Source organism: Trichomycterus rosablanca, chromosome 3 (assembly GCF_030014385.1).
Source record: "Trichomycterus rosablanca isolate fTriRos1 chromosome 3, fTriRos1.hap1, whole genome shotgun sequence".
Classification (NCBI taxonomy): Eukaryota; Metazoa; Chordata; class Actinopteri; order Siluriformes; family Trichomycteridae; genus Trichomycterus; species Trichomycterus rosablanca.
In genome coordinates, this window is record NC_085990.1 from 39,540,042 (window position 1) to 39,558,078 (window position 18,037).

General features: G+C 36.5%; 1 protein-coding gene across 2 annotated transcripts; it reads left to right on the top strand.

Annotated features, from left to right (window-relative positions):
• Window positions 1-5,323: 5,323 nt before the first annotated feature.
• On the top strand, window positions 5,324-18,037 carry tp53inp1 (tumor protein p53 inducible nuclear protein 1). 2 transcript variants are annotated; one of them, XM_062991281.1, is made up of 4 exons: window positions 5,324-5,540; window positions 8,457-8,780; window positions 12,288-12,639; window positions 15,761-18,037. In XM_062991281.1, the coding sequence occupies exons 2-4, from the start codon at window positions 8,657-8,659 to the stop codon at window positions 16,011-16,013; spliced, it is 729 nt and encodes a 242-aa protein (XP_062847351.1). In that variant the 5' UTR covers window positions 5,324-5,540; window positions 8,457-8,656; the 3' UTR covers window positions 16,014-18,037. The 2 variants fall into 2 exon arrangements, with proteins under 2 accessions (XP_062847351.1, XP_062847353.1); XM_062991283.1 differs by lacking the exon at window positions 5,324-5,540 and having other exon boundaries at window positions 7,961-8,780.

Sequence of the window (18,037 nt, forward strand, 5' to 3'; positions counted from 1 at the left end):
CAGCTGTATAGTTACTATTTACTCATCCTTTATTACTGGTACTGTTATTATTAATATATACCTAACTAATCTTTATTATTATTATTACTGTTATTATTATAATACATATTCATTTTTTTTATTAATATGCTTATTGTTATTATTGCTATTATGTATATAGTACTATGTACATAGATATAATTTCATATATGTAAATAGCTATAGTATAACTTTATATTCATATTAATCATAGGTATATGTTACTAATCTATCTATCTGATACATAAATTACTATAAGTGAATCATTTTGTATGATTCACTTGACTGATCAATTAATTTGAAAATGAATGTAATCAGCACATGATTAAGATGTTTATGTACATTTTCAGTTTAACTCTTGTACATGTATGTTTTTAAAAGTAAACAACTTGGGGTTTTTTCTCATGTGAACAACTCACAATGAACTGATTCATATTTAGGCTGCATTAACATTGTTGATCATATTTAGCTTTACAAGCTTTACACTATCTGTGTCCTCTGTGATTTAAGATGGGTTTTACCTTCTTTTTGGTATGTCAGTGTGCTTACTGTATTGTGAATACCACAGTTTTGAATTTGCAGGTAGTCCAGAATGCAGCAGCAAGGTTACTGACTAATACCAAGAAAAGAAACCATATTACACCAGTCCTTGCCTCACTACATTGGCTGCCTGTTCAGCACAGGATTCATTTTAAAGTGCTTTTATTTGTTTTTAAAGCGCTTAATGGTCAAGCCCCGGCTTATCTCAGTGGTATGCTTTCTCCCGCAACCGCACAGCGATCTTTAAGATCAGCCACTCAGAATTTGTTGACTGTTCCTAGGGCTCGTTTGAAGCTAAAAGGTGATCGTGCATTTGCAGTTTATGCTCCGAGGCTATGGAACACTCTACCTCCTAATATTCGACAAGCACCTTCGGCCGCTGTTTTTAAATCACTCCTAAAAACATACCTTTATAAGCTGGCATTTGAACAGTGAGGAGCTGTGTTAATTTTAATTGTTTAGTCTATTTGTATTTGTTTTATTTTGTCTCTTACTCTGTATTTTTATTTGGTTCTTACTTTTTTAATATAATGTTGTGTTATGTATGCTTATTCGATGTACAGCACTTTGGTCAACGTAAGTTGTTTTAAGAGTGCTTTATAAATAAAATTTACTTACTTACTTACTTACTTGAATGACAGGATGTTTCACCTCGATTGTATTCTTGCCTCAGGCTGTCTCAGCCCACTTAGCTGTTCAGTTCAGCTGATGCAATCGTCCACCCAGATGTCAAAGTGTAAGCTCCGTAAAGCTCCTAATCTCTCATTACCTCGTTTTCACACATGATCTGACTGCACCTTTACTTTGAATACATTTATCTCAGGTTTTTCCAAGTGGTAGTATTTTCTTTGCACAGTTTGAGCATTGTTTACTGCTTTTCATTAAATTGATCAGTTTCGGTGGTAACATGTGGTAACAACCCACACAAGAATAAACAGCTGATTTTTTTCTCTGCTTTTAAAAATAGTATACAAGTGTACAAAAATTGCAATATATCACACTATACACATTTTAAAATACCCTCTTATTATTTTACCATATTTTAAAAATAAAAGCTTACCAAAATATTTCAATATTTTGTATAACTTTTTATGGCAGCTCAGTGGTTCATGGGCCCTGGTTATTGTCTTTAAAGTATTTGGCATGTTCTTTTATTCTCCATGTGGATTGTCTTTATGTAATATATCCACAAAGTTGAATCAGTTCATCTGGACACAAGTTTGTTGTAGAGTTTGTTCTCTACAACAAACTTGTGTCCAGATGAACTGATTCAACTTTGTGGATTTGTGTACCTGGATTATTGAGCATGCATCAACAGTTTATGTAATATAGTTTCCGTCCGTTTCCCTTAATACACTAATAGTAATTTGGCTGTTCTCAATTATCTTATATGTAGCATGTTCAGACATTACACCACCTGATTTGTTTTCTTTTACTTTGTAACACAAAAATGTATCTTGCATGAAGTTGGTATTCTAAAGTAATGTTAAACATGTTATACATCTATAAAATATTTCTAAAAGACAATAATTGACATAAAAAGTGTATATTTTTGCATTTAGTAATACATCACATCAAAAGTCCCTGTTCTAATCACAGTCACTTGTTTTTATAAACTGATTCGACTTGATGGCACTTATTGATAATAACTGAGTAAATCACACAAAAAAAATCACACATTTATTACATTTTAGGATTTAGACAGTATCCTCCCAAAATAATTTGGGAGAACGTGAGAACAAAATTCTTTAATATACTTTAATATGTATTTTATATATCTTTATGTCAGTGATCAGATCCACTAAAACAGTTATCAGCTGATTACACAATGTAATAACACCGTGGCTTGGTCAGGAAACCCTCTTCACTGGCATTGCACACGAAGTTCAGAACATGCCTTAAACATTAACAAAATTACATAAGCCTGACAGTGAAAGGTAGAAGGTACATCTAGTGTTTATACAATCCCGGAAACATGATCAAGAACATTTGTATTTTTTTTTTTATTCAGTTCTGAACAAATGTTTTGGTAAACATATAAAAAGCATAAAATGAGGAAATACTACTGGGACTGAGTTGCTGTTGTGTAATTTCGATACATGTAAAGTAGCCAGGAATGAAGCCAGGGTGAGAGATCTGAGAGTTTTATTGTCACTTTTGTAGTATGCACACTGTTAGTACTGTAGAACAATATTTGCTTAGCAGGAAAAACACATCCTCTTATTAAACATACAATAAATGTTATATGGCGACAGACAGTCAGCTGATAAAAGTAGAATATATTTGCGACATGGTAACCACTACTGACCAAGGAAGAAATGGTTTAAGCTTTAATTTAATACACAGCTTGTTGTCATTACCAGGAAATGACACAGCAGAGCTCAAACAGAGAACTGTACATCACTCCACCCTTATTTTCCTCCATCACTGCTACAAATAGACACTGGGTTATTTAAACCTGTGTTTATTCTTCAACAGTTTTGTAAGAAGCATAGGTGTTCAATTATTCTGCTTGATGATACAAACACATGAATGTCACTTTACTAATTCATGCCATGTAATGCAATAACACAAATAAAAATATTACAATATAAAGCATATAACTTAAAAATACCTGTAAAAATACAACTACTAACTATTTAACAGGTGTATGTAGGTATGTATCCATCTACCTGTCTATCTACCTATCTCTGTCTCTGTAATCACACACGCACACACACACACACACGCACACACATATACATATATATATACAGATCAGGCATAACATTATGACCACCTTCTTAATATTGTGTTGGTGCTCACAAACTGTGATGCACTGTGTATTCTGACAACTTTCTATCAGAACCAGCATTAACTTCTTCAGCAGTTTGAGCTACAGTAGCTCGTCTGTTGGAGCAGACCACACGGATCAGCCTTCGCTCCCCACGTGCATCAATGAGCCACCCACGCACCCCACAAGAGCTGCAGTTTTGGAGATGCTCCGACCCAGTTGTCTAGCCATCACATTTGGACCTTGTCAAACTCGCTCAAATCCTTACGCTTGCCCATTTTTCTTGCTTCTAACACATCAACTTTGAGGACAAAATGTTTACTTGCTGCCTAATATATCCCACCCACGGAACCACAAAACACATTTTCACTGTCTTTCGGTCCATCTCAGATTACTTCGGGCTCAGAGAATTAATATATGGCATAATATAGTTTCAGATTGCATTTCTTTTTACAGTGGTGGACTGTGTTAACTGGCAATTATTTTCCAAAGTATTCCTGAGCTCATGTGGCTATATTCATCACAGTAACATGATGGTTTTCCAACCAATACTGCCTGAGGCCTTGATGGTCACACATATTCAGCAGCTGTTTCTGCCCTTGGCCTTTCTGAGTGTGTTGCAGGTGTCACATTCTTGTTTTTTTTTTTTCTGTTTACAAAATACGCTAGGTTTGTCAGTGAAACATTGAAAATGTTCTCTTTATACTCTTTGAGTTAAATGAAAAATCTAGCAATTTAACAAATTACAGTTTCATTAAAAAGTGTATGTATGTGACATTTTGGCATTAATAATTAATTATTAATGTGTCATGTGTACTGTATTTAAATCAAATTATAATAAAGAGAAATAACTGAATAAGACACAAAAATGCAGAATATTGACTCATATTTAAAAGCTATAAATTTGACATTTAAAATACACGTGTTTTAAAAAAAAAGTAAAGAAATGACACTGTTTACTAGACATACAGTATAATCAACTTGATGCGGCTGAATGGAGGATTGAATGCTTAATTCTCTATTTAAATACCCATTGTAATCATGGTGTCTTCTTTCTATGCCATGCTCTTCATAACCATCTGCCTGGGAGGTGTACACCACCACCCCCCGTCCCCACACACAAAACAATGGCCTACATCTTGAGCAGCTGTTTGTCACCATTTTCACTCCTTTGTATTTGTTAGAAATATATAAGATGAATTTCTATCTAGGTAAGTTTTGAATAAAATGTCAATGCCCATCCAGGTGTCACCATCTACATCTTGCACCTTTATTCAGTCCACTTATGCTAGTTTGGGGACTCCAGAGCTGGAGCTATGCCTGGAAAAGACTGGTAAAACTGAATATGTAATAAAATAGTTGACAACACATGCTAAACAAAACCAGTCATGGTAACATCTACATGTAAAGCTTTGTGAAGTCAATGTAAAACTCTTTGAAAAGTGTTAGAAATTTTCATTGATATTTTCATTGCAATGGAAGTGTTCAATTTCAGGATTAAATTGTTTAACGAGTGTGGAAATAAAATTGCATATGGCCTTTGAATTAAAAAGCACTTTCTACCACTATGAGCACTTCAGTAATATCTTTTGGAGGAATTGTCTCTCTGGTACAGTTTTAGAAACGTGTATAATCTCTGCCAGCGATCAACAAAGCTCTTTAATTGCTTTATCAGCTCGCCATTTCGTGTAAATAATTATTTTCTTTAATTTGGTCTTTTTATAAAGAAATCATGGCATAGGAATCGAATCGGAGTCGACTCTTTGGATTATGGAATCGAACTGCCCTTGTCGGAGCCAAAGCAAAGGAGATTTGCCCAGTCTTGTCTTTCTTTGGCTGATCACGTGCGTTGGTGACAGTCAGTCACAGCAATTCTCGCTCGCTGATTGGATGACTGAGTTTAAACAGGGCCCTTTCATAGGCTGTCCGTAGTGACGTAGCCACCGATCAGCTGCTGGTTTTACACAACAATAACAAAGGGAGCAGCCGAAGAGAAAGAGAGAGAGAGGGAGAGAGAGAGAGAGAGAAAGGGAGCTAAAAGAAACAAGTTGCCGTATGAGAGTGTACAAACTAGTTCTGTCTTCAGAGAAGAATTATATTTCTATCGATATATTTATATCGTTTATCTTATTCTACCTCAACTTTACTCGACCTGTCTTTCATTTTTTTAAGATACGGTCTTCCTGTTTACAGCAGTTGTGTACCGCAGGTGAGTCTCTTTGTTATTGTTAATAAAATGTACACGAGCATTTTGTAAACAAATGCATAGTTAGCTGGTTATAAAGTGTTACTACATTGTTATTAACCTGTATAACTTGGCTGTTATGTGCCAAACTTTTTTACTTCAGCTGGGAATTGTTTTGTTTCTTTGTTTCGTAGAATTGTTTTCCGCAGCAGTCGTATGTCGTTAAAAATGCAAACAATCGAAATCAAGTGTTTTTGTAGGTCTTTAGACTGGAGGATACAACAATATGATGCCGATCTTTCGATACAGTATTGTACTTAAACACTTTTATTAAAATGTTATAATTGTAATTGAACATGTCAAGGATTTTATAACTTTATCTGCGTGCCGTCATTAGGTTTACTTATTACGCACCTTATTAGGACTGCACGTCAGTGTGACGACACAGCAGCTCCCTAATGATCCCAGACATTGGGGGAGGATTTCACCTGCGTTTTAATGTTTTATTGTATTTAATTATAGCGAATAATGTTTTGATACACGGCCCTGGACTAGTGATCAGAGGGTATCTGGTTTAAACCCCACCAAGTTGGCCCCCTGAGCAAGGCCCTTAATCCTAAATTGCTTGCACAGTATCAGTCACAATTGTAAGTCACTTTACATAAATGCATCTGCTAAATGCCATAATTGTGAATATAAACAGGACTTAATACAGTTCCAGTTATATATAATAGGCCTTCCTATTTTTCTGTCTACAGAAACATTCATTTAATTCACATTAAATTAAATTTCAGGTTTAGCGATAAGGAACTCAGCAAGATTAGCTTAAAGTTTATTGTTTAACATGTGGGTGTTTTTCTTGGGCAGGATTGATTTTCACAGGCTTATTTTTATCAACTTATTATAACTTTTACAGTTTTTAAACACTTGCCCAAAATGAATTTAATTGCTGTAATTAACAACTTACACTAAATCATAATTTGGCTAGGCCTATTGTAATCACAAATTGGTGTAATTTAAATGTACAGTATTTTAGGGATGGTGATGCATTGTTCAAATACTGACCTCATTTTGCTAGATTGCTATTAGATCACATTTGCTATGTATTAAGCCTCAAATGTATGTAATGTTAGGTGACAATAGATCTAGGTTGATTTGTTGTACATTTTATTATGAATTAATATTATTTATTGTTAATTTATTTATGTTCTTCTTTTGTTTACATTAAAATTGTATAAGTTAGCTATTTTTATTTAAAAAAAAAAAAAAGCCTGTGTAATGCTAGAGCTTTAAATGTTTTCACTTAAACTATTTATAACAAAGGTAAGAGAAAACCTAACCAATGGCAACACTGGGTCTGTATTATTCTAAGAATCAATATGTTGGCAGAAACTAAAGGCAGTTTAAAGACTTACAGTACTTTACACAGGTGCAGTAATGCTATTGTTCCAGGTTTCTCAGCTTTTTAAACTACTGTTTTTTACCTGAACTATAGCATTACACCAAATTGTCTTTGTCTAAAAATAGACAAAATTGAATGTTTATTTTCTTATAAAGTTGCTCTCACAAAGCAGCATCATTGTAATAACTGGTTGGTGGCTTATATTGTTAGATTTGTTTTCAGTCTACAGTGTAATGTGGTTAATGCTATGTTTTTAGGCTTTGTAATGCACTCTACCCCCTTAAAGAGACAAAGCTAACTACAGGAAGCAGGTTTGAGACAATGACATGTTTATGAGATGGGTGGGCATTATACTGTACAGTTTTTTATGTAGAATACTAGATAAGCAATACAATTTGTCCCTCCTGGGTATTGGTATTGGCTTTCTGTGATTAATATAGGTCATCTATCTTAAGTATTTATGTAGACTGGATAGACAATTGCTTAAAATGTGATGACTATTATAATTCTTGGAAGTTCAGGCAATGCTGCAGTAAATTGTGAATTATTTTAATAGATGATCATCATTAAATTAATTGTTTAGTCTAAGACTAGGCTAAATCTTTGCTATGGCCGAGCATTGCTGATGCAATACATTAGATTATGAACAGGTTTAGTAGGCATCTTAGAGCAGTCACAAAATGAATGTTTTCTTCTAATGTTGCTGTTACAATGCAGTATCATTGTAATAACTGGTTGGTGGTTTATATTGTTTGATTTGTTTTCAGTCTACAGTGTAATGTGGTTAATGCTATGTTTTTAGGCTTTGTAATCCACTTCACCCCCTTAAAGAGACAAAGCTAACTACAGGAAGCAGGTTTGAGACAATGACATGTTTATGAGATGGGTGGGCATTATACAGTTTTTTTATGTAGAATACTAGATAAGTAATACAATTTGTCCCTCCTGGGTATTAGTATTGGCTTTCTGTGATTAATATCTTAATGTCTTGACAATCTTCACACTTCATGGGAATAAATTTACAATTTGTTGTTTAGGCAATTCTGCAATGAACTGTGGATTATTTTAATAGATAATCATTAGTAAATTAAATATTTTGTCTAAGACTAGGCTAAATCTGTGCTGTGGCCGAGCATTGCTGATGCAATACGTTAAATTATGAACAGGTTTAGTAGGCGTCTTAGAGCAGTCACAAAGATGGGCTGGATTCTAGCTCTTCAGGAATTCAACAGTGTGTTCTTAGCAAACAGTGATGCTTGGAGTGCTCACTGGCAGGTTGGCTTGATATGTTTACAAGAATCATTACGAAACTAAGACATTTTAATATTTTATATTTTATATTGCTCAGGCTTGCTCTGGGCTCTATAACTATTATTACCTGCTGCATATTACATTAACTAGTCTAGAAGTATTGATAGGTTCTTTGTTTTTAAACATTTATCATGTTGATTTAACACTGTGCTCTTGTCTGTTTTCATACTGGTTTGTTCTAGCCCCTTGGTATAGAGAAGTGACTATTTTTTCTCTCTTGTCCACAGAGCCTTGCTTTTGCACAGCTGATAAAAGCTATGACCTTGATGTAGGTGGCTTAAGTACAAGAAGGAGAAACTCATGCACTTTAGCAACTTTCCAAAAGTTTCTGTGAGCGGCTCCAGCAGCTGATGACCAAAGAGCTTCATCCTGAGCCAACGCTAGCAGGACTGATCCAGCCCGCTCCTCCTCTCTTAGCATCCCCACTATGTTCCAGAGGTTTACCAGCATCCTGTTCGGAGATGCCCTGGAGGAGGCCAGCCAGTGTCTTGCAGATGTGGGCTTTAACAAGAACGAAGACGATGAAGACTGGATCCTCGTTGACTATCTTGGTTAGAGAATGCTCTTACACCTTCTGTGTCTCTTCAAACTGTCCTATCTGTACCAGCATGTGTAAATGTATTTATACCCTTGACTAAAGAATTTATAGAAAACAGAGATTCCATGCACAATGGTATTTTTAGACTTTAAATGAATGTGGCAAGGCATTCCCAGCACGCTAAACTTTGCATCTTAATTGGAAAAGTTTGTCTGCAGTGACCCCAGCTGCCCTCGTCTAACAGTGATACCAGTATGGAGGGTCATATTGCAGATGTCAAGCAGGGCGAAAAAATAGCAGTGTCTGCCATATGCCAGCTGTTTTAAAGAAGCCCTGTGCAACACGATCAAACTCACAGACTATCTTACATCAAGCTGGGTGTGAATATTTCAAATGCAATGAGATCTGTCTAGCATGGCTCTGGCTCTCAGCTAAATGTTGGTGGGGAGGAGCAAGTGTAGCCACTTATTATACAGTATAATGCTAATGCATCCAGTGCAGCGACTAGAGGAAATAAGGTTAGGTCTGAGTTATTTTTACCTTTGTGGCTTCAGACTCAGCTGGGAGATGTGAATGCAGAATACCTAGTTGAGTATTTCTGTCCATGGTAATGTCAAGAACAGTTACTAGGTGCTTGCTCCTGGCCAGATAAACTGGAAAAATTAGAGGAGGATGCATTGAGATCCCTCCTTTTCAGTAGGGGAGACAAGGAGGCAAGGTGCTTGTGTTTTAAGTCTTTTTTTATTTCTAGTGATGCCAAACTTTGAAAGTTCTGTCCTGTGTTTTTGTGCATGATTGGTGTTGTCAATGATGGCAAAAAATGGCTGTGGGTTACTGTGGGGGAAAAAAAGCCAAATCCTAGTATTTTAGGCCCTGATTTGAGCAGTGGTAATGGCCTAACGTAATTTATTCCTCTGCCACCCGATTATTATTATTAAATGTATTATCATTTTTATTAATTACAAACATAGACAATTACTGTGGTATTTCTATTATAGTAAAAACATTTCATAACCACTGAAAAAATGTTATTTAAAGACATAAAAGCCAAAAACTTTACTGAACAAAACATGTTCTGCAGCAAAGAGTGCTATAAAGCAAACCCACAATTACAAAGAAGTGTAAACAATAAGATTTAATAGCATGGTGAGCCAGAGAAATTCAGAGAAAACTGGACTAATGGACATAATGTGGGTTGCTTGAAAAAAAGAAAGTGTTTTTAGAAAACATTGGTGTAGATCAGGGGTCACCAACCCGGTGCCCGCGGGCACCTGGTCGCCCGCAGGGACCACGTGAGTTGCCCGCAGGGCATATGTTATAAAATAGCACTAGTGACTATAGAGCTCCGTCTGAAAATTAGATTTGTGTTGCTGTTCTTTTTGAATCAATAACACTTGCATTGATGTAGATTTGAAAATGACAATAGTGAATATAAAATGTTAAAAACAAAAACGTTTGATGATTATATGAGCTCTGATCTTGTCTGGGTGCAGAGTTTTATATTGTGCGCATAACTCTGAGACAAGCATGCTACGCATGCGCAGCTACGATGTGGAGCGAGATGCGGGTTTTACCCCGAAAAACTAATACTGAAAAAACATACAAGAAAAACGAATGAAAACTTAATATTTTCACAATGATTGGGAGGAATGTGAAGAGAAACTTCAGTATGTGTCACAAAAACTTCCATGTATATCGCAGCTTTTTTTTAAATCGTACATAACTGATAATTTGTACAAACATGGGACCGAGTTCATGATTTGTTCTAAAATGTTGCAAAAAAAAGTGATAATTACAAATGGGACATGATCTGAAGATGTGACTGTTATTGATTTCCAAAAAAAATGGTACAGAAGAAAAAATGATGTGATGTTGATCAAAATGCAAGAAATTTGCTCATTCATACAAAACCGTCAGGAACAATATTTACAAAAATATCAGAGATGTGATAGCTCTGACTTTCAAATATTGAAACAGATTTAGATTATTAGAGATAAATAATGTTACATGCTGAAATATATCTGTGTTTCATACCATGGTAAATCATTGTTAATAATTTTTCTGAGGAATAATTAACATTAACATCAGACTCTTCATATATATGAATATTTATTAAAAAATAATAATAATATAATTGAAGGTGAATCATGCAACCCTATCAGTGGCGATTTCTCTAAGACTGCAAGGGAAGCTCAGCTTCCCCTAAAATGTCAAAAATTAAAAATTTCTGAACTGAGGATATTAATTGTTGCAGTGTTTTGCCTATTCTTGCTTGATACCAGAATTTAGATGCTCAACACTTAAAGGTCGCCTTTGTCTGATTCTCCACCAGTGGCGATTTCTCTAAGACTGCAAGGAAAGCTCAGCTTCCCCTAAAATGTCAAAAATTAAATGGTCAAATATGTACAGTTGTGTTAACATTTCATTGACTACAAATGCGTTAGAACACGTTCATCTTGAAGAGTTCGTTCAGAATCAGCTACTTATCACAAATTGACTGACTCGATTTTGTTAACTTCTCATACATTCGCGTAGCGTCAATGCATTTGCCCGTAGAAGCGGAGCGTCTATTCACTTCAATGGGACTGCATGGAACAGTTTTTTTCATTGCTTCGAAACTCGCCGGTCATTGGATAAATGCCACGATTTTGTCCTGCCCCCGGACGCTGAGCGTCTCTGGGGGTGAATGGAGCTGTGGGCGGGTCTGGATGCGGAGCTTCTGCAAAATGATTGGAGGATCAGTCGAAAGGCTGAATCCCGTTTCGATTGACAGCTATTTGCTGGCCATTGAGAGGACACTGGTCAAGTCCCTGGAAAAGACGCCTACTTGGTACGATAGGATCACAGGCCATTTTCTTGAAAAGGAACGGAGGGCAAAATTTATGTATAAATAAATTGACAAATTTTATGATGTAAGCCGAAAATGAGCTTCCCCTCTTTGAAAGACCAGCAGCCGCCACTGAACCCTATGTTATATATAAAGTTTGTATCAAACAAGTAGCCCTTCGTATTACTCAGTACCCTTGAAGTAGCTCTCGGTCTTGAAAAGGTTGGTGACCCCTGGTGTAGACTATATAGTTTAGTTTCTACAATGCTTTGTACAGACACTGTGATGTCACAGGGCCAGTTTTTGCTTACTTGCAGTTTATAAGAAAAATAAAATTATAATTTTAAGGCTTATTCATTACACAGATTTTTTTACATTGAATATTTGTCTTGAACTAGTAGTATGAATCTGATGAGAAACCGTATCGTTAGACTGAAGTGCATTGCGTACAGTGCCACCTACAGACTTTTTCAATTAATGCAGGGTTGCTTGCTTTGAGAATTAAGCATTAAACATTTCTCAACCAGGTTTGACAAATAAGTACAACTATTTGCTGCTTAGAGCACATTGTTTAATCTCTTTTTAAATAGTATTTGAAAATACACTATGCTTTTAAATTGCATATTTATTTGTATGTGCTTATAAAGATCATTGTGGGTGAGTAAATACTGACCACGTTGTCTGCTTCTCTAGCTAAAGCTTGTACCAGTGCCTGTGAGGATGAGCTGATAGAGGTGTGCTCTGAGAATGGCGATGCTCCTGACTGCCCTCTGCGATACCCGTCTTGCTCCTCTCTGGACTCCGTGGCAGACATGGATCCTGAGGATGGGGAATTTTTGCGCTTGGATGCAGCATGCAGTCTGGAGGAGAGCTGGTTCATCACACCTCCGCCATGCTTCACTGCTAGCGGAAGAGCTCCGGTGTTGCTGGAGACCAGTCCTCTGGAGAACCTGCTCATCGAGCATCCCAGCATGTCTGTCTATGCTGTGCATAGCTCACACCGACGCCAACTAAAGGAAAGCTCCTGTGAACCCAACATTCTCAGGTATATTTATTTTTCAATGCTCTTTGCATGGAGTAGGTAAACATTACATGATCGTTGTGGTTTGGGCACAATACATGGTGTCATTTAAAAAACATTTTACATTACATTTCGGCATTTAGCAGATGCCTTTATCCAAAGCGACTTACAGTACTGGAACAGTATACAGTCTGAGCAGTGAAGGGTTAAGGGTCTTGCTCAAGGGCCCAACAGCAGCAACCTGGTAGTGGTGGGGCTTGAATAACTGTAAGGGCAGTTGTAGCCTAGTGGTTAAAGTACTGGACTAGTAATTGAAAGGTCGCTGGTTCAAGCCCCACCACTGCCAGGTTACCACTGTTGGGCCCTTGAGCAAGGCCCTTAACCATCACAGTACTGTAAGTCACTTTGGATAAAAGCATTTGCTAAATGCAGAAAATGTAAATGTAAAACCAATGATCTTCTGATTACTATTCCAGTAGGATTGCTAGGCTACAACTGCCCTTACAGACCAATCAATATCCCCCACACCATGGTTTAAATACATTATAAACTTTACCATGCTATAGTGTGAGTTATCTACAAAGTGTTTATGTGCACGTTAGATATGTGAGGTATGTAAGTGTGTACATAAAATGTATAACCTGATATAATATGATGAATCCCTTCGGATGCTCCCGTTAGGGGTCCCCACAGCAGATCATTGAACCACAGTTCTTTCACCGAATGCCCTTTTTGTTGCAACCCTTCAGCTTTAATATTCATTGTTGCCAACTTATTATAGGCTTGTTGATGGTGTAAATAGCAACATTTATTGTAAAGAACAAGAAAGTACCAGACAGACACAAGATTGTAGTTGATCGCGCCAGGTTTTAATTTATCTTCAAATTTACATTTTCTTTTTAGGAGTGTCAAACACTTACAGGTGTAACAGAAATAAATGTGTCCACCAAGGTGGTGACAGGTTAAAAATAAAAGAAAACCAAAACCAACTAACCCATGTTTATGCAACTGAAAGCTGATCTTAGAGAATCAAGACAAACAGCCCTGCCTACTTTAATCATTCCTACTTAAAGCAAAACACAAGGGGCACACACCTGCTTACCTAGTGTTCATAGCCATTTTAAATGGATAGATAGATAGATGATAGATAGATAGATAGATAGATAGATAGATAGATAGATAGATAGATAGATAGATAGATAGATAGATACTTTATTGATCCCGAAGGAAATAGGGCGCCCCATCTTATCTGTCAGACTCCATAAGTACACAAAGTGCTCTACAAGATGTTTTTTTTCAGAGACATTTAAACATATCTTAAACACAAAAACAGCTCTGCATAAACACACTGCAAGCAACCTGATGTTTTCAGGTCAGCTCGACTTTTAATCTTGAAGCTTCATCCTGTTTTTTTCATCCACACAATCAGATTTGTCTCACAATTAACATCAGCTGCAGACAGGAACAAAAAAACAAGGGGAAAAAAATCCAGACAACACGCATGGTGTAACATGCATGTTGTGCACACAACCTGCTTACTTGCTTGCTGCTTAGAAACAGCCTACTGCCAAATCACACCATGTCTTTTTAACGTGTGAGATGTGTATTACACACGGCACTGACTTTTTTGTGTTGTGTTCCTATATATCATGATACTGTATCTTGTGGTTACCTACATCACTAAAGTGCAAGCTCTAAAAAATGAATAACTTCATAAAATTGCAAACAATTAACTTATGTACAATTGGATTGTAGTTATTTAAAGAGTTAGTATTTGAAACAATTCAAATATTTAATAAAGCTGTAATTTATGTGAGTGACTCGTTGGTGAAGCATGTAGTGTGCGTGCAGCACAGAATCAGTGTGCTATGTGCCACTAGCATGAAGAAATGCAGCTGAGGTGCATTTGCTGAGGGTTCACTTGATCTTTGTTTTTCTTTTAACATTTCTCTTGCTTAACACCGCAGGTGATAATTCAGGTTAAACCTTTGTGGAGCATCAGTGTCCAGTTAAAGACAATGACACTGTCTTTGCTGAGGAGAGATTCAGTGCTGTTTTTTTTTTTTTATTCAGCCATAATAAAGTGCTCTTATTTGAAAGGCAAGTGAAGATAGAAACATGTTTGGTTCATGTATGTATTGTTATTATTAAAAGAAAAAACAATACAGAATAGCAGGTTACTTTAAATCTCAGCGTTTCTATCAGCCAGTCCGCACAAACCAGGTTGGCAAATGTCTAAAGGGAACGGCTGAAACAGCCTGGCCATTGTGTGGTGCATTGGTCAGTACACTCTGTCAGTCCCAAGCCCAAATAAAAATTTGAGGGCTATGTTAGGAAGGGCATCCAGCTTGAAAACTGGTATGCATAAAAATATGGGCGCAGCAACAAAAAATAATAATAATAATAATTGTTTTTGGTACCATTAATATGAATTTAAATCAGCCAGCTTGTGTGGTGTGATGGTAGGAGCCACGCTGCCGTGCCAAAGTTCGAATCTAGGGCTTGGTTCACAAACACATAGGCATGAAGTTATGGCAAATATCAGTGCACACTTAGTGCTGGTCCCAAGACTGGATAAATAGGAGGGTTGCATCAGGAAGGGCATTCGGTGTAAGAACTGTACCTAATCAAATATGCGGATGAATGATCTGCTGTGGGGACCCCTAACGGGTGCATCCAATGTGAATCATCATATTAATTAGGTTATACATATATTATATTAGGTTATACATTACATGCCCACACACATACATACCTCACGTATCTAACGTGCACATACACACTTTGTAGATAACTCACACTTCAGCATCATAAAATCATGCAAATAAATGCATCATGTATTTAAACCCTGGTCTGTAGGATATTGATTGGTCTGTAAACACAAACAGTTTATTATAACCACACCAAGAATTGATACTGGTTGCATATTTAAGTGTTCAGACCAAGTTTAATCTTTTTGTATTTGTGCCTCCTCTTAACTGATATGATAGTGGGGATGAGGGGATGCCTGTAAGACCTGTTGCATCACTAAATGCAAATAATTTTACTTCCAGTAAATGTGTAGTCTAAATGGTGTGCCTGCTGCATATCAGTACCCTGTATTATGGTAATTGTTGTAATTGCTGGTCTATTGCTGTCTCTGCAGGACTGAAGCTCAGCGTAGAACGACTCATCCTACTGGCTGCTATGCAGCCGCTCTTGCTGCCACCCATGCCAGCTTCCTGGAGCAGGCTAAAAATGGCCGCCTGGCTCAAAAGATCCGGGACAACGTGCAGCGGCAACAACTCTCCCGTAACGCGCTTCGTCGCCTGAACCAGCTCCGTGACGTGGGAGCCAGGCAGGGCAAAGCCACATCAGGCCATGTCCACCAGCCAGGACAGAGGCAGTACAACTACTGAGACCATTGCCACTGTGCTCCTGTAGATCATACTCTCTCTCTCTCCTTCCCGGCTTTGTGCTGGGACCTAGACGTTTCACATAGACACAGTGGGATCTTTTTAGAATCAATAGCATAGGTCACTTTACTCTAGTGCAGGTACAGGTCTGCTTGAGCATATGTCCAAAATAGGCTCTGTTTAGCTTCAGTTGTGTTAACATATTGTAATTGGATTAGACATTCTGCAGTGATTCATTAAGTTTATGTGCACTTCACAGAACCTGACATGGAGTCAATCATAAGTTTTTTTTTTTTATCCTTTTTGCATGTTGTATTTTGTTAAACAGGCATGCTTCAGTCCTGCCATGAGTTTATATAATATGGTATTATAATAAGTAAAGCCATATTTTTTATTATCTTACTTACCGGTACTAATAATCAGAAGCCCCTCTGGAAGAGTGTAAATCCACACAATGGTCGATTGTGCTTTTTCTCTCCTCCAGAAGTCATTCTGCTACATTATGTTAGCTATGTTGTCACTCATTAACATTAAAAGTAGTCAATTTCAAAATATGTTAAATATATTTAAAAACCTAAAAAACCTTCCTAAATATTTTTAAAAGAAAAAAAAAGTCTATTATTAATGATATATCAGTATGAAGTTGTAATCTGCAGTGTAATGTATGTATGTAGCATTGTTTTACTTTTGAGTGTGACTTTTTATAGTGTGAAAAGACTTTATAGTGTGAGTCCTGAAAGATGAAAAGAAAAAAAGAAGTGTTTCAATGTCATTTTTGTTGTTGGTTTGCTTTGAATCTGCCATACACGTCTCAGGGTCAAAAAGCAGTTCACCTGTACTCTTTACTAAAATGCAAATTACTTGACAAATGTTAAATATCTTTGTACATACTGAAAGAACCTCTAAATTTGTCCTTGTGTACATTGCCTTGTGGAATTATTTGTACTTAATGAACATTTTTAACAAAACTGAATGAACGGTAATGATTTGCTCATCCTGAAACTGTGGGGGGAAAAGTCTCAGAACTGACTGTTAAACCTGCAAATGTGGAGTCAACTGTTAAGTCTATTTTTTAATGAAACATTTTTCTTTGTGTTTAATAACTGCCTTTCTGACTGTAAAAAGCTTTTGATGCTTTTAGGTTGTATGCCTTATCATTAAGAAAAATGTACTGGCTGAAGTGAATATTTAAACCAAATGTAGCAAGTTTAGTGTCTTATAGACATTTAATTCATGTGTTGTTATTGTTCTGTGTTCAATGATACGCCTGCAGTGGCAAATCTGGTGTTTTCTCATAATGGACTGGAATGATGAATATGTCATGCAGGCTTGACTTAAGAAAAACACTCAAACTATGTTCTCTGAATGCATGAATAGATTGTGTTTTATTTACCCACCCCTCTCTTTTCTCTCTTAGTGAGCACAACATGCAATGCATTTTTAGCTCCCAAACGGACTGGGAGTAATGCTACTATTTTACATTTTTCATAAATATGTTTAGATTTTGTTTTAGACGAGCAGCTTTTTTGGTTTTGTGTAACCCAACTTTTAATATTAACAACAGGGATTTTTAATTTGCCTTGAATTCTGTTAAGAATCGTGTGCCTTCCAGGATAACAGTGTGACATCGGTGAAGAACTTGAAATGTGTCCAAAGGGACTTCAAATCACTATGCACAGGGGAAGAAATAAGTCTCTGTGAGCCACTCGGTTAGCAAATAATCACTCTGTTTCTGTGTTTGTGCTGCATTGTATTGATGTTGCAGCATTGATCAGACTATAAATATCAGACTATGCTTTGATTCATTTTAGTTTACTGGAATAACACAGCACTTTGCCAAAAGGGTAGATTTTAATACCATATCTCTATATTTCCTGTTTTACATTTTGGACTCATATTGTACACCAACTTCTTGTAACTATTTAAAATCGCTGTTAAAATTTCAGTTTCTTATGTGTTTAAAACATCCACTTGTTAGTATGATTTATGTTCATTATCCGTCAATAAATGTTATTTTTAAAATGGAA